The following is a 22493-nucleotide window of genomic DNA, read 5'->3' on the forward strand; positions in this document are numbered from 1 at the left end:
GAGAAGAAAATTCAAACACAAGCCCCTGCACAATCTGGCTCCCGTCTACCTCCTTCTCTCCTATCACTCCTATTGCTCTCCTCCCCTCCCTTCACACCCTCCCACAGTCCAGTACCTCTCCCTGGGCTCCAGCCAAACCGGCCTACCTACAAACACGCTGAGCTCCTTCTCCACCCCAGAGCCTTCACTTATGCTCTCCCTCCCTCTGAAATGCCCTTCTCTGGCTCTCGAAGTGGCTAGGTCCTTCTCATCCTTCAGCCCTAGAGGGAATGTCACTCTTCCCCAGAGAGTCTTTCCTGAGCACCCAGTCTAAATCTAAACATATTCCTGCCTAGTGTTTTCTCTCTTCAAAATCTGCTTGTTTTGCCTTCATAACACAATTATAAAGTAATAACTATTGGTATATTTGGGGTTTTTTTTTGTCTGAATGCCTAGTAGATAGCAAGCTCCAGAGGATAAGGGCCATACTGTATTCCTGGTGCATAGGACAGCAACTAATGGACAGGAGGCACTCAGTAAATACTTTTGATTACTTATCAACATGGGGCACAGAAAATGGCCAACTTAGGGTAGCACATTACATCACCTGGAGGACTTCTGCAACTTGCATTCCTCCCACAACAGAAATCACTACTGGAGCAAACTACGATTACTATTTGGGAGGCTGTCGCATCCCTAAGGGAAGACGTTGCAACAAAAGGCTGAGAATCACTAGATCAGACAGTCTCTGTCCAACCCAAAGATTTTATAATAGTCTGTGAACAGAAATGATAGTATTGCCAAAACCAAGCTAATCCACTCACGTTTTAAAACCAAATCTGAAAGAACTGAAAAGTTATCCTGCATTCTTCTCTATCTTACCATCTTTTTCAACTCCATCATGCTTTTTATACCATGATGAACTTTGATTTAAAACACCAGGAAAGTCCTTGTCTTCCTTCGAGGCTCATGGACAGTCTGTCTGAATAACCTCTTTCTGGAAGTAGTGCTAATACTAAACGCCCTGCCCTCTTGGAGCTGAGTGTAACAAGTGGCCCTCAGTTCCCGTGCCTCAACTCTGTTGGGCCATGGCGCACACGCCCAACAAGCAGGAAAGGAGAAGCTGTAAAGCACTGCCCGGCAGGGCCAAGCCCTTGAACGAGAACTAAAAGACCTACCCCTTGTGACCACAAGGGAGATGATCCACTGGTGAATAACCAGGCTAACTGTATGTTAAGACAGAATAAATTCTTCAAGAAGGAAACAGACTTTAAGAGTAGAGCGCTCACAGCAGGAAAGCTGGTGGGTAGACATACTGACGCTGTCACGAAGCTCTCAAGGAAGTGACTTTTGGGGAGAGGACAGGAGAGTAAAGAGACATTCAGTGAGAGAGACTTTAAATTACCTACAGTAAAGCCCCTTGGCAAAAGAACCAAGACTCTGGGGTAGGGAGGGTATGGAAGGCGAAGTAGAAGCCTAGACTACATCTCAGCAGATGAAGGGCTATGTAAAGATTGGCTGCTGCTCTAAACCCAGAAGAACCTGGGCACAGAATGGGTTTTCTGGCTCGATGCTGGCTTTTCAGTCACCAACGTGAATATGTACACACGGAGCAATCACTTCACAGTGCCATCTTCAAGTACAGCAATATGATGTTTACTGGCTGAATAACTGAATGTATAACCAAAATGACCTAGAATTCTATCAGCTTAAGCAAGTTATTCCTTCTACTTGAGGATCTTAACAGTCTGGAAGTAAGTTCTCAGGCCTGTCAGAAGAACACTTTCTCAAGTCTTAGGATCCACCCCAGCATAGGGCAATGTTAGCATGAATTAATGAAAATTATCTTCCTTCTATCATAGCTTCAATCTCTTGTATCACCAAAGATACAAAAAGGAGCAACATGGCTGGTCAATTTAAATTTCATCACTTTACTCTCTTTGCTTCTCTCTGATAAAGACGTCAGTGGATAATGACACTGGCAAAAGACGGACAAGCAAGAAAAAAATAATAAGCATTATACAATTTACAAACCACATCATCAAGATATGAAATAGTCAAAGGCACTGAATTTTCCATAGAATTTGGAGACTGAAGGAAAATCATTCCACATGTTTAATTTCATCTTTCTCTATGAGGTCTTTCTCTTCAGTCAATACATAGCTAGAGTTACCTAACTGGTCAAATTTCTTCTTAGCCACGTAAAATAGTCCCCCCTTATCCCCAGTTTTGCTTTCCACAGTTTCAGTTACCCGCGGTCAACCACAGTCCAAAAATATTAAATGGTAAATCCAGAAGTAAACAATTTATAAGTTTTAAACTGCATACCATTCTGAGTAGAGTGATGAAATCTCACACCATCCCACTCTATACTGCCCAGGGCATGACTTATCCCTTTGTCCAGCATATCCTCCACCGTACACGCTACCTGCCCATTAGTCACTTAGTAGCCCTCCTGGTTATCAGATCAACTGTCATGGTATCGCAGTGCTTACATTCAAGTAACCCTTATTTTACTTTATGATGGCCCCAAAGCGAAAGACTAGTGATGCTGACAATTCAGATATGCCAAAGAGAAGCCATAAGGTGCTTCCTTTAAGTGAAAAGGTGAAAGTTCTTGATTTAATAAGAAAAAAAATCGTATGCTGAAGTTGCTAAGAACCACGGTAACTTTTATTACAGTATCCTGTTATTAGTTATTGTTGTTAATCTCCTACTGTGCCTAATTTATAAATTAAACTTGATCACAGGTATGTACACATAGGAAAAAACACAGTGTATATAGGGTTCAGTACTATCCGCAGTTTCAGGCATCCAGTAGGGGTCTTGGAACATATCCCCCGCAGGTAAGTGGGGACTACTATACACATTTTTTTGGCCTTATAGAAAAGAGGTGTCATCCCACAAGCCTCTTCCCCACCCCAACTTTGTAAATGATCGTGCATACGGGCCCCCTTCACTTGTTTGCTCCCACCTATTGCTTGGAAGTGAATCTGAGACTGCTGGGCTGCTGTGTTGAGAAGGTCCAGCCCGGGTATTCACCTACAAGTAAAGAAAGAATCTCGATCAGTCTTGTGTTCTGAGGACACAGTTCTAATTAACCTATAATTTGCCACAAATTTCTCATTCCACTATGAAGGTTAATTAGCTTGTTGCTAGACAGACCCATGGTTGGAGCCTATTCAGTATATAGGTTACAGAACTGTACAACCCTTATATTACATAATACTCTGTTCCTGTCATTATTCAAATGCTTAAATAGTGCTGAAAAAAGGAGAGACAAACAGGGAAAAATTTCAATTCTAGAGAAAAAATTCAATTCGCTGTTTTGTTTCATATACAAAACCAGTATGTACAAAAAGGTACATTAAGAATACATCCAGGGATAAACTAACCCACAGACAAAGAGAACAGTTTAGTGGTTACCAGAGGGAAGGGGATTCGGGGTGGGGGGCAAAGGGGTGAAGGGGCACATTTATATGGTGACTGACAAATAAGAAAGTACAACAGAAATTTCACAATGTTATAAATGATTATAACCTCAATTAAAACAAAAGAATACATCCAGGGATTAGTAGTAAATCTCAAGTTGTCATATCCTTCCAGTTCTAAAACCAAGCAGAAAACTGAAGAATGTTTCTTATTCACTGAAAAATAAGGCCCAAGTAATTAATTATAAAATGCTTGCGTCTAATACAATAGCCAGCTTTTCCTTCAAATGTGAAGCCTTAAGCAGAAACCCAGAATTCAAAATTCACAGAACAATAAAAAGACATTAAATAGATATATGTTTCTAGCATAAATATGTCAAAAGAAGAGGGGGTATTCTGTGTGCAATATGCTTATGTGCTTAATTAATCACAGAAATGAAGTCTATATTTGCACTCAAATAAATCTTTGTGGAGACCAGTACCCAGGATCATCCTGAAGAAAGGGACCAACAAAACAATTCCAAATAACAAAAAATATGGCACCAAAACCCCTGTATCCAAATATATACACATATTAAGCAAATACTAAAGACGAATCCCCCTCCACCTCCCGTTTAAAAAAAAAAAAGGATCGCTTGTCAGAGCTTGAGAAAGTGCAGTTTTATTTGACATTTCAATAAGTGGAACACAGCATTACAAATCCATCTAACTTTACTGAAACAATTATTGAAATTCGTACCTTCAGGCCATGTATGTTCCGTTCCCCAGGAGGCTTGCAGGCTGAAACAGTAATTGACTAAATTGTAGAACACATCAGGGCCATTTACGAATTTGCTCAAAATGAATCGTTTAAAAAGAAATGAGGGTGACACCAAAATTAGCAGAGAGAAATGATTGAAAAGTGGCTCCCAAGACCCAAAGTGGGAATTATGAACCAGGGTTTTTAACTTGCAGGAGTGAGCATTTACAAATGCAAAGAGCTTTCTGACACCACCTCATATAAATTCCAATTTCTGCTTAAAACATATAAAAATCAAGTTAACTCAGCTAAAATGATTATATTCCTTTCATAATTCAAATTTCTGCAATCTTTCCTCACTCTATTACATTGTATATCTGCTATCACTTAAACTATTTTGAAAATAGCTAGGGTTTGGGGTGGGGGGTAGGGCAGAGGGAGTGAAAGAAGGGTCTTTTAATGACAAAAAGATTGTAGATAGTATAGGGTGAAATATTCAATATTAGTTTGCACAGCAATAAGCAGTTAAATTTATTAAAATACAGAGATATCACTAATTTCACTGCATTTCTTACAAATCTTGACATCTGCTAATATTTAAATCTAAAGATAACACAGTGCCAGGAAAAATAATAATTTTCTGACATCATCCTGAGTTACAGCTCAGTACCTTTCCAATTCAGCAAATGCTTCTTCACCAAATGTTAAAAATACAAAAGCTTCCTACCCATGTTAGAGGCTGCTTCCATCTGAAAACTACAGTGCCCCACATATTGTATGTTAAGGGGCCGTCAATTTTGATTGATTGTTTGGGGAAGGATGAATTTGATTTTTTTACCTCTCTCTCAGATATACATGTATTTTTCCTGTTTTCTGACAACAAGAAACAGAGCTATTTAATACTAAGATGTGGGCAATAATTACAAAGCACATCAGTTGCTTTAATTTTGTATATGTCAAGTATATTCAAATTGATTTTCCTAGAAAATATATCTAAACTTTAATAAAGTATTTTGTTTTTCTAAAATACATTAAAATTAAGACTCCAGATCTTCTTTCCTTAAAATGGAAATTAAGTTTTTGAACAAAAGAACAGTCACATACATTTGATGCCTATTCCTTGAGGGACCATTAATACTCACTAAGACAACACTTCAGAGTATTTCCACTAAAGTACCCAGTGCATTCATAAACTTCACTTAATAAGAAAGTACCTAACTAAGGAATTAGAGACAGACATCAGATCTTATCTCTTACCTTAACATCTGCCTCGTTCCTCAACTGGCTTCTCAAACTTTTAAGATTAGAAATCTAAACAGTATTTTAAAAACCCACTAACCTCATATTTCCTACAGTTATGGAGTCAGAAGTTACTATAAAGCTAATAAATTTTCATACTTATGCACATCTGATGTAGAACAGAAGTGTTTTCTCCTGTCCTTCTAACTTGTTCAGTCTAGAGATCCTTTGTAACGTGGGGCCTGATCATGGAATCTAATGTCTGAGGGTCTCTAACCATCAAGGTAGACCCAGGTAACATACACAATATGTCTATACCCTAATTGTAGAAATTTGCATAATCGTCCTTATCGACATAACATGTAAATAAGTAAGCAAAAAGCAAAAGACTACAAAAAACTAAAAAGACTTGTACAATAGCATGTAAAAACACCATAGAGATAGGGAGACTGAGCCTTATATTTTAAAAAATGTAAATTTGTCTTCGAAGAACTATGTTTAATAATATGTTGGAGCCTCATATGCTCTGTACTAGGACTATATGTGACATTAACATCTCATCTATTTTCTTCTTTCAAGTATCTCCTCCCTACAATATACTCTGTCCACACTCCTAGCACGCCCTCCAAACTACACCCATGCACACTCCACTAATATTGTAACTTAGATGCCCTTACACTTTAAGTAAATTATAATTTAAACAAAATTCTTACTCAAAGGGTATATTAACCACTTATAAACTGTGTGACTCTGAGTTGCTTAACTTCTCTGAATCTTAATAGTCCCATCTATAAAATGGAAGCAATAATACCTAATAGAATTAGATTGGGAGAATGAGAAACGATGGATGACACTTAAAGCAATATTAGTGCCTGAACAGAGGAGGTGTCTAACAATGGTTGTTATTATGGGAGGGGGCACAACAGTATGAACTGTGACACTGACAGCGACTGCTCACAAAACAAAACTTGAAAAGATTTTGGATGAAGAGAAATAAATATTTTATTGGAAAAAAAAAAAGAAGACCCACAGTATTGGAACTACAATTCTCCAGGACACTGTACTAGGATTTGCTACAAAAACAGAGCTATAATGTCATCAAGTAAGGAAGAAGCTAACGGAAATTTCCAGCTGGTAAAACAATACTGTTTGTGGAGAAACAATTTTGAAACTTGCCCAAATTCTCTAGTCATGGAAAACATGAAGAAACAGTCTGCATCCTTGTTATTGACCTAATACATAGAAATAGTAACATTTCTTTTTTTCCGTTTCAGCTTTCAGTCTTCAGGTGCAAGAGAACTGAATTAATCACAATCCTTGTTTCAGACACACTATCAAAGGCTCAATTTTATTTACTTACCTAGCTCTTTAGTAGGTTATTATTAATAATGTACTAAGTACTCCCAATCCTGCCACTCACATTAATGCTAGAAAAGCAGGATTACTCTTGAACCCAGATCTTCTCACAGGCTGGCCGAGCCGGCTGCCTTTGGAGACTTAATCAATGCGAATAAGAGTCTGCTGGTTAATTGAGCCATTCAAAATTCAGAGAGTTACAGGTAATGAAAGTCTAGAATGTTTAATTGGAAAACTCATACCATGATATATTTACAGTATCAGTTAACCAAAGTACTTTTAGCTTTTAATTATTTCAATTAAGTTATTTCTAGAAGAGCTACTCAGAGAATTTCCTCATCTGTCCCATCAGTTAGAAAACATGGATTCCAAGTCGGGCAATGAATAATGGGTGAAAGACTTAACGGTTTACTAAACTGTTCTTTTCCACCATTATTCAAATTTTGAGGGAACATTTATATATATAGTGGAATAATCACATCTGATACAAGGCTAGTACCGTCAAACCTAAAAGGGAAAAAGAAAATTATTTGACCAGGTGATTCACCAAGACCCACCCTCATCAGCTCATATTTTTGGAGATTTTGACAATCGAGTTCCCATTTACAAGGATTTTCCATTATTTAGAAAATGCCTCCTGAAAAGATCAAGCACCAAACATTCCACCAAAATTTCTCTCCTAAAACCCCCTCAGTAAATCTTAGCTTCGGTACTAGCCAAAAGCTTTCTCCTCAGCAGCAGCTTTGGCTATCATCATGAGTCAGAATTTATAAATATCCAAAATTAAAGTCATTCATTTGCCTTGGTTTAGAGCCCATGTGGACCCCCAAAGAGTTCTTTAAGCAAATGTAAGTATGTACTTTAAAAACAAAAACACAATCTAGTTAGCTTAATTTACTCTAGTAAATTAGATATTTTATCTGCCATAACTATAATATAGCCTGCAATCCCCACGATAATGAATACTTCTTTTGTTTTTTTCAAATTAAGAGCTAAACATCATGTTATGTGCATTTAAACCTTTGGAAAACATAACTGTTGATGAAATAGTTTACAGAAATAATCATTGTTGATTAGAATTTGTTCAACATTACCTCTTGGAAATATCTGCAGAGGCTCTATTAACTGTCCATTTACTTGCTGTTCCATTACTGTGGAATAATACTGCAAAGAGATTATAGAAAGAGATTACTCAGTAATGTATGAATACTGGAACAGACACTTATGGGTTGTTTAATTCATAGTACTTTTGCAAACTGCTAGTATATACATATCAGCCTCGAGAATATTTTTTCCCTATTTGCACATCAAAATGACTATAGCGAATATTCAGGATTGAACGTACGGTACAGTGTCACCCTCCACACTGTCGTTTATCTTTAAAAGTAAAAATGTGGATTAAGACCTTAATCTAAGGTCTAATACTAATCTAATACTGGATCTCTAGAAATATTTTGAAAATGATATGTATTTGAAATGACACAAAAAGCATCTTAGTGGAAATTTCTCAAATTGCCTCTTGTTCTTTTTCCCCAAATTTTGCAAAGCAAAATGAAGACACCTCACATTTAGCTTGGATCGATACGCCAGTTAGTTAATAAAACATTCATATTTGTGTAAAAAATGCACAGATAATGGAAATCTAAGTCATAGAGACTGTGGAATGAGCAAACAAGATATGATCCATCCACACATGACAGGATTCATATGATAAAAAGGTAGCCCACCTTCAAGCAAACATACCCTTCATGTTTTAGTCTCATAAACACTTCACATCAAATTTCACTTTAAAATTCCAGGCACAAAAAAATAAAGTTCCAAGTGTTTTCACACTGCTTCATAAACACAAATTCATTCAGTAGGTTGTATTATGGTCTGATTCCCATTTTCCTTAACATGCTAACTGGTGAGCATATGTCCGCCCGACCTGGAGATGGCTTCTGTAACCTCACTTCTTTTATCACTTGACAAACAAAAAAGTGATGTTCTTGGTGGAAAAACATCAATGATGAAAACCAGTGATTGTGTGTTTTGAGGGGCTATCACAGAGCAGAAATCCCCTTTAATCCTCGCCGTTTTTATATTAAAAACACACTCGTAACTTAACTATCACATTTTCAGGAAATTCTTCCTTGATAATTATTTGCTGACATTCTAAAAGTTTCTTTTTAGAAGATATATATACACATATCTTCCTATTGCTTTCATATACATTAAAATTATTACAAGATCAAGTTTTTTCTCTTAGAAATAATGTGGAGTTGGGGGCGGCGCAATGGCACAGTGGTTAAGTACGCACGTTCCACTTCGGCAGCCCGGGGTTCGCCAGTTCAGATCCCGGGTGTGAACATAGCACCACTTGGCAAGCCATGCTGTGGCAGGCGTCCCACATATAAAGTAGAGGAAGATGGGCATGGATGTTAGCTCAGGGCCAGTCTTCCTCAGCAAAAAGAGGAGGATTGGCAGCAGATGTTACCTCAGGACTAATCTTCCTCCAAAAAAAAAAAGAATGTGGAGCTATAAAATTCTACATTATCTTGGGAATCACAAGTTAACAAGTCTAAAGCTCTTGGCCCTAAAAACAAATAAAGTGAAGGTAGATTTTTTTGTTTTTTAAAGACTGGCACCTGAGGTAATATCTGTTGCCAATCTTCTTTTTTTTTCTTCTTCTTCTTCTCCCTAAAGCCCCCCAGTACATAGTTGTGTATTCTAGTTGTAGGTCCTTCTGGCTCTGCTATGTGGGACACCACCTCAGCGTGGCCTGATGAGCAGAGCTAGGATCCGAACTGGTGAAACCCTGGGCCTCCGAAGCGGAGCGCACAAACTTAACCACTCAGCCCCAGGGCTGGCCCCCAAGGTAGATCTTTGATAGCTATGGACTGATATAAGTGTACCCTGCTCTCCAAAGGCTTTCAAACTGTAAAGGAAACCAATCCTCTCCTTCTATGAATGCAAAAACTTATACACATACAGCATAAACATGTGTGACATACTCTGGAATACACACTAAGGCAAATGCCTTTCAGGAGACTATGTTCCTCAAAACCACAGAAATATAGCACTCGCCATTACTCAAACAGTGATGACAAGTAAATGAAATATCAATCATGTAGGCTGTCAACCTTTTGGGACAGCAATAACTGTTAACAAGTAGTCTGGAAAAATTGTCCGAAAATGACTTGTCCTCGGCACACAAGTATTTGAGGTTTCCATGGAAAATTAAGATGCCAGTGGCTATTTGGAACATTGCTCAGGTATTCTTTTTAATGGGAAATTTGCCGGTTATTGATCCACAGCATGTACCCCCTTGCTTCTGGAAGGCTGCAAGCAACTTTCCAATCAGCAGCTGTCAAAAAAATTACTGCCTTTTTATACTGATACAAGACAACAGCAGTGGTGGTGTTCTCCTATAGTTAATGCTTTTCTTTAATTAACTGCTATGTACAAGAGGTTAGTAATTTCAGTTACTACTTTGCCACAGTCCTAGAAATGAAAATAAATAAAATACCCTTATGCTTTCTCTAACAAATTAATTATAGTTGTCTCAAACTGGAGCTTGGGGTCAAGTTTGAAAACAAATAACCTCAAATGTAAAGGGTTAGAACAGGTGCAACGCATTTTTTCCCTACTATAAAACCTTGCATGCATGAAATTGACCTGTTTTCCAACATTATTTATTTACCTCACAAAATAAGTAAATAAAAATAGTTTCCCTTTCATTTCAGATATGTGCCAAATCAAATGGCAAACTGTATATGCTTTTATAATCACTGTGACAATTTTTTAGCAATCTATACAGTTCTTCGTACTATGATTAGCAGCCACAGTAATCATATTAGTATGCCACTCGCCAACGTCTCTAAAGCAAGTAGTTAAGATTTGCTTTTTTGCTCTCTCAATTCCTCCAAAGCCAAGGAACATTTTCTGTTGCTGAAATACCAGGTTTGATGTGTGTTTGTATTAACAGAGAAGCTTGTGATCCACGCAGCAAAGTAATTCACCATCAAGGAGAAGCTATGAAGGGTGGTTTAAACCCATGGCGTGGGTCCACTCTAGGCAACTGATCTCTCACCAGCAGGCCTGTGAGGGCCGGTGGCTGCCAACGAGGCACCAGTCCCAGGAGCTCAGGCCACTGCTTACATAGCATTCCCCAAGGGACAAGGATAAAACTTGAGGCCATGTGTGATACCTCCTGGCACAGAGCAGTCCAGGTGGGCCACGAGGCCTGTGCTGCCCAGTGAGACAAGCCAGGCACTGGAGGTGTTAAAGGACTCAAACCCAGGAGTCTCAGTGCTGTCCATTTGCTAGCACACGACTCCAGGGAGGAAACACACCCTGCACCTCAGCTGACTCATTTGTAAAATGAAGATGATCTTTTACCCACAAGATTATTGTGAGACTCACATGAAGAAAAAGGTAAGACAGCACTTAAAAAGCTGCAAAGCAAGTTGTTTTTAGATCTTAATCATCTCTCAGTGTTTTTATGTATTTTCCCTTTAAAGGGATTCTTTCCAATTTTGTTCTAAATAGTGATAAAATAAGCAATGATGACAAAAGCAAAACTTCTATTAAACAAAATGAAAAAACAAACAAAAACATAAATCTTGTACACCAAGATACTTAACATGGCTTGTACAGAAAAGTAACAAAGTCACCGATATAACATTAATGAAGCCAAAACTGAAGTTATCCAAATAACTTCCTTAGCTTAATCTCTATAATCTGATCCTGGCTTTCATTACCCCTAACACAAAGACCTGTACATAGTAGGTGTTTGACAGGTATTTATTGATTGAAATGAGATCCAATACTGACTTTGCTACTTATTAACTTGTGTAGCCTTCAGGAAGTCGTTTAACTTCACTGAAGCTTAGTTTCCTCCAAATGAGAGTAAAGATGCCTACTTTATTACATATGGATACTGTGAAGCTCAAAATTACACTGCAGCAATAGAATTAGGGAAGGCACTTTGTAAACTACAATGCATTAGTAGTAGATGAGAAATTAAAAAGTGGACCTCCTAATATTGAAACAATATTAACTGAGTAGAAGTGTTCTCATCATTTAAAAACACAAAGATAGTTATGTATAAAAAGTACAAAATATTGCTTTCAAACTGAATACATCACCAACAGTTATAAAATGTGTTTTCTGCTGGGATCTCTTGCAGAATCCGTTACATGCAGTAATTGCAGCAATAATCAATAAGCTGAGTAAAAGATTAATCAGTTTTGTGACTGCTAATGGAATCTCCAGTACCAGAGTCAGATTAGTTTCAGAGGCCCTCTGAGATGTTCTTCAAAATCCTTAAACAATTTTAATAAGGATGTGACAAAGTTTAGCATAGTTATCCAAAAATCTAATTAATTTGAAACAGAGGGCCAGATTCAATAAGGGGATAGCAAGTACAATTTTTGGCTCTGTTTTGTTTGCAAGTTCATCAAACAGTGTTCCTATTTGTTAGAAACCTAATTTTAATTCTAACAGCACAATTCAATCAATAATTACAACATTTTTTTCATGGAAATCTGCCATATAAAAAACTTGAGTTCCAAAACAGCATAGTTTAATTTAAGGCACAAGTTCTCTATTAAGAGAGAGAGAAGAGAGAGACAAAAAGAGAGAGAGATGCACACACACAGAAACAGCTATCACATACTGAATCCCTACTGTGCGTTGGCTCGGTACTATGTGTATATGTTTATTCATTTAATTTCTCACAACCCTATCCTCTTCTACAAGTATCACTACCCCATCTCACCATATGAAGCAAATGTTTATCAGTGAACCAAGAAAAACACTTCTTTCATTCTAGTCCATACACTCAGAACATAAAATATATGTATACTATTTAAGAGCCAAAAGATAAGTTATCTCATATTTCTCATACCTCAAAACATTTAACTAAATAAACTGGGCTACTGGGTAGACTGCTGAGCTAGTGGAGGGTGTGGTTTCTTCACTCATACCCTGTGGGGGTTAGGCCATGTCACCTCATCTTTCAGAGACTTGGGAAGCACAGGACTGTGCAGTGCAAAGACACCTGTGCTGACGGGTGACCTCTCCCTCTTTCTTTAGCGACCCTCCTTTGGTTTTCCTCCTACCTCTCTAACCACTCTACTCAGTTTCCTCTAAGTGGTTTTTTCCCCGACTCCTCCTCTAAATGCTGGAGTTCCCTATGGTTTTTCATCAACCTTCTCTTCTTATTTTATACTCTCCTTGAGTTAACTTCAGCCACTTCAAAGGTTTCAATTACCAGAGGAGTCATTGAGACTAATTAGGAGCTGATGAATCACAAATCTTTATTTCCAACCCAGATTTCTCTCCTAAGATTTGGAAGATACCTAATGGGTTGTCCAGAGGCTCCTCAAATTGAACAGATCCCTACCTCTCCCACCTCGCCCTCATGCCCTGGACCTGTCTTCTGCCACCTGGGTTCATTATCTCAGTGAATGAGATCAGCATGACCTAGTTTCCCAAACCAGATATCTGGAAGCAGTCCAGACCACCTCTCTTTCCTTCTTCCCCACGTTCAGTCAATCACCAGTCTTATTAACTCTCCATCTTCCTCACTTTCCAAATCCCTCAAGATAGGGCCCTTCATGATCTAGCCCACCTTTCTTCCCAAACTCATCTCATATGCTCCCTCCCTCACTATCCACACCACACTGAGTTGCAGGTAGCTTAGCTCCTCCTGAATGCACCGAGCATCCTTTCACCAGAGCCTTTAAACACACTGTTCTCTCTGCCCAAAACACCCTTTCCAGTCCCCTTGTCCTAGCTTACTCCACCTAGACACCACCCTCTTCAGGAAGCCTTCTCTGTCCCCAAAGCTAGATCAGGTGCTCCTTCCTTGTGCTCATAGGGCACCTAACACAAGCATATTATGGCACTTATCACTCTGCCTGGTAACTATGGGTTTTTCTTGTCCTCCCATACTGAATACTATTTCTTTTTTTGTTAATCTGCCTGACTGGACCATAAGCCCCTTGAAGGAATGAGCTATATATTCACTGCACCTCCACCACCTAGCAGAGCACTCAGCCAGACAGTTGCCATCTCATAAATATTTACTGTAAGAAAACCTGGCTGTACAACTAAGTGAGCAAATCAGTGAGTGATCTCAGGTCCCCGCTCTACATTTACTAGCTGTGTGACCTGGAGAAAGTTATGCAATTTGTGCCTCAGTCTCCTGGGCTGTAAAAGTTGGAAAAATACTTGCCTTGCTCACCTCCTAAAGGTGTTAGGAAGATCAAAACCAAAGGAGCTGATGTATAGGAAACCTTCCTATAAAGTACTTGAAAAAAATCTTTTTTTTTTTTAAAGATTTTATTTTTCTTTTTACCCCCCCGTACATAGTTGTATATTTTTGGTTGTGGGTCCCTCTAGTTGTGGCATGTGGGATGCTGCCTCTGCAGGGCTTTATGAGCGGTGCCATGTCCGCGCCCAGGATTCAAACCGGTGAAACCCCAGGCTGGCGAACTTAACCACTCGGCCACGGGGCCAGCCCCAAACAAAATCATTTTTTTTTCTTTGAGGAAGATTAGCCCTGAGCTGACTGCTGCCAATCCTCCTCTTTTTGCTGAGGAAGACTGGCCCTGAGCTAACATCTGTGCCCATCTTCCTCTACTTTACATGTGGGACGCCCACCACAGCATGGCTTGCCAAGCAGTGCCATGTCTGCACCCGGGATCTGAACCAGTGAACCCCGGGCCGCCAAAGCAGAACGTGTGCACTTAACTGCTGTGCCACTGGGCCGGCCCCGAAAAAAATCTTGAAATAGGGCACAGTACCATGAAGCTCCCACTTCCAAGAAAACAGTACATAGAAGAAAAATGTTCTTAACAATAGAGTGACACAGAAACCACCCACAAGATCCCTGAGATTTTCAGACCAAGTACAGAGGTATAATTTAACTAACTGATTCACCAAGGCCGAGTCAGCATTGCCTCCCCTTCCCTCAGTAACTACAGTACTATAAACAATAAAATAAGCAGAAGGGTATCATAAGGAACACTGTCTGTTTCTCTTCTGGAAGTTCATCAAGGACAGGGACTACGTCTTATGTGTTTTTATTACCTTTTATGGCAGAGGTATTAATCTCGGGTCTATATGAGCTTTAGAAGATCCTTGAATTTCCTCAAATTATATGTGAAATGTTGCATTGTGTGAATTTTCTGAGAAAAGAATAAACAATCTTCCTCAGATGTTCAAAAATACCTGAGTCTCCAAAAACCTAAGAAACTACTGGCATACAGTGCCTAGCACTGTGCCCTACACTTAAGAGGTGCCACACAAGGGAAGAAGGCAGGCAGGAACTAATGCGGCCATGCCCACTACTCGCCCTGGTCGCACCCTCTGACTCACTCAGCGGCAAGTCTTACACATCAAATCAGGTTTGCTTCTTCTTCTTCTACACCTTTATAACAGGACAGTTTCCTAAATCTCTCTTTAGCATGCTTTCTAACAGACAACATAATTAGTACAGTATTTCAACTTACAAGGAATATGCATGCTGGTTTTTCCTATTAATGATAAAATTTTCAAATTCTTGCTTTGTCAATACTGCAAGCATACCCCCATTACACGTGGCTCAGTCAGTAATCACAGCAATAATCAATAAACTAGCCAACTATTTGCAGTCCATAGTTAATTTATTAGTTTTCCCAGTGAAGAACTCAACAATCTTAACTCTGCCAAATGGCTACAAATTCAATTACAACACTACTCAGATGTGTCATCAGTTATACCTTCTTTCAATTACTTCTTATACTCAACGTTAAGAGGCTTTCCCTCTGTGACACTGACCTCTCAGGAAGCACACAACTGCTCCAGTAGTCAAAAATAACATATGAAGTCAATCTATTTTGAATACCAAATTAATAACTATATTTAATTACCTGGATTCAGGTCCCCTGACTCCCCAATAACTCATTGTCCCTGCCTTGAGGTGACTACAATGTGCACATGCCCTTCCTTAAATGACTCTAGACCAAGGGGCCACGTACAGTCATGGACTGATCAGACAGTGAGAAAGAAAATCACAATGAAAAGTCTTCCAGTGAAAAGGTCAATAGGGAACAACTCTTGGGCCTGTTTATAGGCTAAGGTTATTGAAGAGATGTATTCATTAATGATTTGGAAGTGAAAAAGACAGTAAGTTGGCCAAGTTTAATGATAACACTATTTGTTTTGGATAGTAAAACCATAAAGAGCATTAGGGGAGCTTCAGAAGGTCTTAATAGAGGTTTGGGCAGCCAACAGCAGATGAAATTCAACTTGGCTAAGTTTAAGGTAATGTGCATTGGCAGAAGAGTGTAAATTTGTATTCGGTGACGGGTCCAAAACCTGTAGGATCCTCTCAGCTGAAGAGTTACCACCATAGTTAGTTTGGGCCAGTCTCTACACTGACCTTTCACCTGACTTCTAGGCTGAAGCAATTCTGCTATACTTCTGAAGCAGGAGCAGTTTAAATAGTAGCTTCTGGGAACTTGACACTTAAATAAAATAGGACCATCAGGCCACACAGACAGGTGGCCAACTGGGACATTCCCTTATAAAGAGACTACTTTATTCAGCCAGTTCCAACAGTGCTTTGATAAAGATCCGGCCTACTGCTCAACTGCTATTAAAAAATAAATAAAAAATAAGGTAGTGAGAAATTAGTAAGGAACATATAATAAATGTAATAAAGAAACATACATTTAGAGAGAAACAACTTGTTTTGAAATTTTCAATTACCTCAATTTATCCCGTTTTGAACACACTATGTTTCCGAAGTCGATAACTTACTGAATTCCTCTAACTTTACAGTATGGTAGCAAATTCACCTCCACCTTTCAGACACATGTAGAAAATATCCCTCTTGTTTCTAGTAAAACTGGCCTGAGCGCACAGAGGTTCCACAGGAGCTGCCAACAAGGACCTCAACCTTGGTTGCGCCCCACACCAATGCTACTGCTAGAGGGCCTTCATTTCCTCACCACCCACATCTTTTGAAGAGAAGCTCTTAGCCAGAGCCCCCAGGGGTTCTGCCCCCTCATGCCAACCACCACCACACAGGGGAACCAACCTACAGGCTACGCTGAGCCCTTCACAGAGATGGAGCTGAATTGGGAGCCACAGTAATGAAAAAATATTGGTGGTCCAAATCTCCTATGCCAGCGGTCCCCAGACTGCTCGGGTGCCACCCCAGCTGAGGCCTGCTTGTGCTCATCCTTTTCTTTGCTTCCAGGAGCTGCAAAATAAACCCCTCATTCTGACGCAAATTTGAGGATGCTTCTTCTTCTTGCTGGCAAAGATACCCCAAGATGGTTCACAACAGGGACTAAATAAGGGGCTACTTTTTTTTTTTTTTTGAGGAAGATTAGTCCTGAGCTAACGACTGCCAGTCCTCCTCTTTTTGCTGAGGAAGCCTGGCCCTGAGCTAACATCCATGCCCATCTTACTCTACTTTATATGTGGGACACCTACCACAGCATGGTGTGCCAAGTGGTGCCATGTCCGCACCCAGGATCTGAACTGGCGAACCCCGGGCTGCCGAGAAGAGGAACGTGTGCATTTAACCACTGCGCCACTGGGCCGGCCCCAAGGGGCTACATTTTTATCACTATTTCGAGGGCATCCAAATGTCCCAGACAACACAGACAGGGGGTTAAAATAATCTGCCTCTGAAAAAAGTTTTATTCTTTGACTAGGATGAGAAGACAAAACAAAAACTTTACCTACAGCTTAGAGCATGTCATTATTTAAGAAAAACTGAATAATTTCCAAAACAATTTATTTATTTTACTCAGTTTGCCTTTCTGTCTCTTTTCACAGTTTCTCCACCCTGCCGAGAGAATATACTGCATTATCAGTTGTTCAGATGAACTGCATTGAAATAGGGGATTAACCACTCACTGAAGGCTGAGCTGATTTTGCAGAGTACAAAGTTCGAAGTAGGACCTACTTCATATGGGGCATATTTGAAAGCACCACATGGAAAACGAGCTTCTACTCTCTTTGCTCGCTGAAGAAAACTTCTAATAGCAAAGGCCCTGAGACTGTTAAATGTCCAACTCCTAAGCAGGCAACAAATTTTGTGGTAAAACTCAGCCTTGTAGGTACAAACAAAATCTTTAAACTTCAAAAGCCCAGAGTATTTTTTACATTCCTATTCAAACTCAGGTAGACTAACATTCTAGTAGACAGAATTATTTTTTGCTACCAGGGAAAAAGTATTTGCAAAGCTTCCTCAGCAGGTCCTCAAGAGGTGCTAAAGCAAAAACATCATTTAAAACTACCAGGAGTGAAGAAACTGGGAGTCTGCGTCCAGGACTTCCCACTCATTAGCAATGTGACCTCCTACTGAATCTGATCTCCTTGGGCCTCAGTTTCCTTGTCTATAAAATGAAACAGTTGGGGGGCTGGCCCCGTGGCCGAGCGGTTAAGTTCGCACGCTCCGCTGCAGGCGGCCCAGTGTTTCGTTGGTTCGAGTCCTGGGCGTGGACATGACGCTGCTCATCAAACCACGCTGAGGCGGCGTCCCACATGCCACAACTAGAAGGACCCACAACGAAGAATATACAACTATGTGCCGGGGGGCTTTGGGGAGAAAAAGGAAAAAATAAAATCTTAGAAAAAAAAAAAAATGAAACAGTTGGACAAGACCTCTAAGGCTCCCTTCCAACTCTATTTGAGTAACCATAGAATTTTAGAGGCAATCTCCAAGTTATGCATACTAGGATAAAGCTAATCATATCTCAATTTACAAGGTGCTTCAGAGGTCAGAAAGTATTTTCCCTCATAGTACCCAATATCTAACAAGGTACGCTATAGTCAAGTACACCAAGGGGAATACTTACACTCCACGGAAACACAAGGTCTCTGCCATAATGGGAGGCATTACAATTAAACTTGTTCCATACTCTTCTGGCAATGTGGAAAAATGGTATAAAGAGAGAACAGGCAAAATGAAGAAAATTATTTGTGTTAATACTGTGCTCCACTCATATAAGCCTCTCAGTATCAAGAGAATCACATATAATAAATCCTTTACTAGACATGGGATTTAGCAGAAACAAATATGAATCCATTTACAAGAACAAGATGTACTGCTGAGTTTCTTAATGAAAGGTCACCCAAAGGCAGAGGTTAACATTAAAATAACCCCCTCCTATAACTGGGTCTCAATGATAGACAAAGCTTATGATGAATCAATAAACAGGGCCCAGCATTGCTGGTTGACGCTGTAAGGAAATGAAGCCAGGACTACCAGACAACAAACACAAAAAGATGGAAGGAGAAATGCAGCATACTGTCTTCAGTTTTTCTAGAAAATGAGAGAGAAAAACAAGAACAAAAAAATTTAAACTACATTTAGGGAATATTTAACAGGGCCCTTTAAACAATTAGTAATGATCAGGTATTTAGTTTTCAGAATATGTAGGTTGGGTGGATTTTTTCTCTAATAAAGCATTTCAAATTCTAATTAAAAAAATACTTTATAGAGGAATTAAAAAGAAACAATAGAGTCAGAGGAAAAGCCATGATCCCAGAAGTGGAATATTCTAACAACATAACTTACAAGAAACTACGCTATAAAAACAGATTGTTGATTAACACAAACTCATAACAAAACGCAGAGAGCTATCACAATGCTGCTGTAATAACACTTGGCTGCTGAATTCTCTCAATACATTAAATATCTCCTTGGAGACCAAATTACTTTACATTTTCTTAAAAGACAATTTATTACAGCTTTGTTTTCTTCTCATTATCTCTTAAAAATATATCTAATGAAGAAAAGAATACAACTTCTAAATAACTTACATAAAATGGTACTAACGTGCGACAACAGACTTTGGTTTAATATGCTGGTTATTATTTAACAGCACACAACAACCTATTGTCACGACAAATCCTTACCACAATGTGATATTCCATGTGTCACATGGATCAAAAACCACTGTATGCCATTATTATGACACACATAAAATTAACAGCCTAAGGCTGCTGGCAATTTAAATAATTGATAAGTTTTCAATTAAAAAGGCAACACTTTCAGGTCTAAGACAAAAATCTATTTAAATTACTGATAAAAACTTACACTTCTGTTGGCACAAAGCCAGAAATGCTTGCATCCAATGGGGGAAAAAAGTAATTGTGCAAGTTTCAACTTAGACATTGCAAATTTTTTATTTTATGCAGAGATCCAGGCTATTTATTCATTTAACCTTTGCAATCAATGAAAAAGAATGATTAAAAAATTTACAGCAAAAGTGTTTCTAGTTTTGCTTTTCCTATATGGCTTTTAAAGAAATATTACAGTGGGGGGCCGGCCCTGTGGCATAGTGGTTAAGTTCAGTGCACTCCACTTAGGTGGTCTGGGTTCTTTGGTTTGGTTCCCTGGTACGGCTCGTCACCACTCGTCAGCCATGTTGTGGCAGTGACCCACATATAAAGTGGAGGAGGACTGGCACAGACGTCAGCTCAGGGCTAATCTTTTTTTTTTTTTAACAACATTTATTTTATTTTTTATTTTTTTAAGGATTGGCACCTGAGCTAACATCTGTTGCCAATCTTCTATTTTTTTTTCCCTCTTCTTCTTCTCCCCAAAGCCCCCTAGTACTAGCTGTATATGCTGGTTGTAGGACCTTCTGGTTCTGCTATGTGGGATGCCACCTCAGCAGGGCTTGATGAGCAGTGAGGAGGTCCGCACCCAGGAAGCAAACTGGCGAAACCCTGGGCCACCAAAGCAGAGCGTGCGAACTTAACCACTTGGCCACAGGGCCGGCCCCTCAGGGCTAACCTTCCTTAGGCAAAAAAAGAGGAAGATGGGCACACATGTTAGCTCAGGGCTAATCTTCCTCAGAAAAAAAAGAAAGAAAGAAAGAAAGACAAACACTATGGAGACTACAAATGTATTGAATTCCACATGAAAAACTAAGCTGTTTTCTTACAGTAAATGCCTCATCATTTGTCAGTATCTTCCCTATGCCACCACCCAAATCCTGGAATCAAAATTTTTCAGAGTCAAATTGAACCTAAAATATAAAGGCCAATGCAGGTTTTTAATAATAGGCAACTGAAGACCATCAACCAAAATCTATTAGGTCCAAATGGTTTACTTTTTCACAAAATTGGAACCCAAAGGAATTCTGACCACAAGAACCAAGACAGATCAAAATCAAAGCCATCCAACCTTGTTTGTGCTTCTTTGAGAAAGAGATTCCCCTACTCTTTACTTTATTCAGAGTCTGACTCTACATAAACAAAGAATATGTAATGGCAGGGGTTACTGCAACAGACAGGAGGAAAAGGAAATCCATTTAAGTTTTAAATGAATTGAAACTTCTCTCTCGGGGCTGGCCCCGTGGCTGAGTGGTTAAGTTCTCGAGCTCTGCTTGGGCGGCCCAGGGTTTCACTGGTTCAGATCCTGGGCAGGGACATGGCACGGCTCATCAGGCCATGCTGAGACGGCATCCCACATGCCACAACCAGAAGGACCCTCAACTATAATATACAACTACGTACTAGGAGGATTTGGGGAGAAAAAGCAGGGGAAGAGAAAAAAAATTGGCAACAGTTGTTAGCTCAGGTGCCAATCTTTTTTTTTTTTTTTTTGAGGAAGATTAGTCCTGAGCTAACATCTGCTGCCAATTCTCCTCTTTTTGCTGAGGAAGACTGGCCCTGAGCTAACACCCATGCCCATCTTCCTCTACTTTACATGTGGGACTCCTGCCACAGCATGGCTTGCCAAGCAGTGCCATGTCTGCACCCCAGATCTAAACCAGTGAACCCTGGGCCACTGAAGCGGAACGTGCGCACTTAACCACTGTGCCACCAGGCTGGCCCCTCAGGTGCCAATCTTTAAAAACAAAAACAAAAACAAAAAAAACCTTCTCTCTCTCAGGAATGTTTTCATTTTCATTTTAAAATATTTTGCTCAAGCACCCAGAATCAGAAAAGTGAGCTCTACCTTAAGTTAAAATTCTTTAAGGGTCTCAGGTTCCCACCTATAAATATTTATTAACTGAATTAATGAGAAAATCTGGACCTGGTCAACCAGACCACAATCCATAGATTACTGCCAATTCATTAAAAAGTTTTCACTACTCATAGCAAATTAATAAAAATAAGAATAATGTAGTGAGTTGGGGTTTTGTTTTGTTTTTTGATGAGGAAGATTGTCCCTGAGCTAATGTCTGCTGCAATCCTCCTCTTTTTGCTTGAGGAAGATCGTTACTGAGCTAACATCCGTGCCCATCTTCTTGCAGTTTGTACGTGGTACGCCACCACAGCGTGGCCTGATGAGCAACACGTAGGTCCGTGCCCAGGATCCAAACCCACAAACCCTGGGCTCCCAAAGCAGAGTGCACAAACAACTACGCCACCGGGCCGGCCCCTGTAGTGAGTTTTATATAAAACTAAATTTACTCCCTTTAATGGTCATCTTTACTTTTGAGATTATGTACTGCCCAATGTTTTAATCTTTAAATGACTCTCACTGTTTTTCTTTGTTAATAAAATAATAGTTAACAGTAGATAATTTTATTAGTTTATTTTATTAATTTTTTATTTGCCAAAATTAAAAGTTACTATGCCTATGTCTGTCCCCCAAGCTAAAAATGAAAGACTGATTAGCTCATGAAATCCAAATACTTGGGGATCAATGAGCTAGATGATTTCTGTTCAGACTAAAAAGTGGCTCTCAAGAAATCTCAGCAACTTTTAAGGACAATTCTACAACTCTAATATTTTCCTAC

The 22493-nt window shown here is 39.4% G+C and overlaps 1 protein-coding gene across 21 annotated transcripts in view; it reads right to left on the bottom strand.

The window, feature by feature from the left end:
- The window catches only part of MAP2K5 (mitogen-activated protein kinase kinase 5), a 237867-nt gene that overhangs the window by 194121 nt on the left and 21253 nt on the right, over nucleotides 1-22493 (bottom strand). For 19 of the 21 annotated variants that reach the window (XR_011498672.1, XR_006523191.2, XM_014856227.3 and 16 more), the window contains 3 exons: nucleotides 7839-7908; nucleotides 4150-4190; nucleotides 2954-3021 (listed from right to left, as the gene is read on the bottom strand). Coding sequence is in view for 19 of the 21 variants with exons in the window: in XM_014856227.3 (XP_014711713.1) it covers nucleotides 2954-3021; nucleotides 4150-4190; nucleotides 7839-7908 (179 nt within the window). In the remaining 2 variants the exon portion in view is untranslated. Of the gene's footprint in view, nucleotides 1-2953; nucleotides 3022-4149; nucleotides 4191-7838; nucleotides 7909-18590; nucleotides 18658-22493 lie in introns of all 21 variants that reach the window. The other 2 variants (XM_070499367.1, XM_070499352.1) reach the window with 1 other exon arrangement.

Source organism: Equus asinus, chromosome 2 (genome assembly GCF_041296235.1).
Source record: "Equus asinus isolate D_3611 breed Donkey chromosome 2, EquAss-T2T_v2, whole genome shotgun sequence".
NCBI lineage: Eukaryota > Metazoa > Chordata > Mammalia > Perissodactyla > Equidae > Equus > Equus asinus.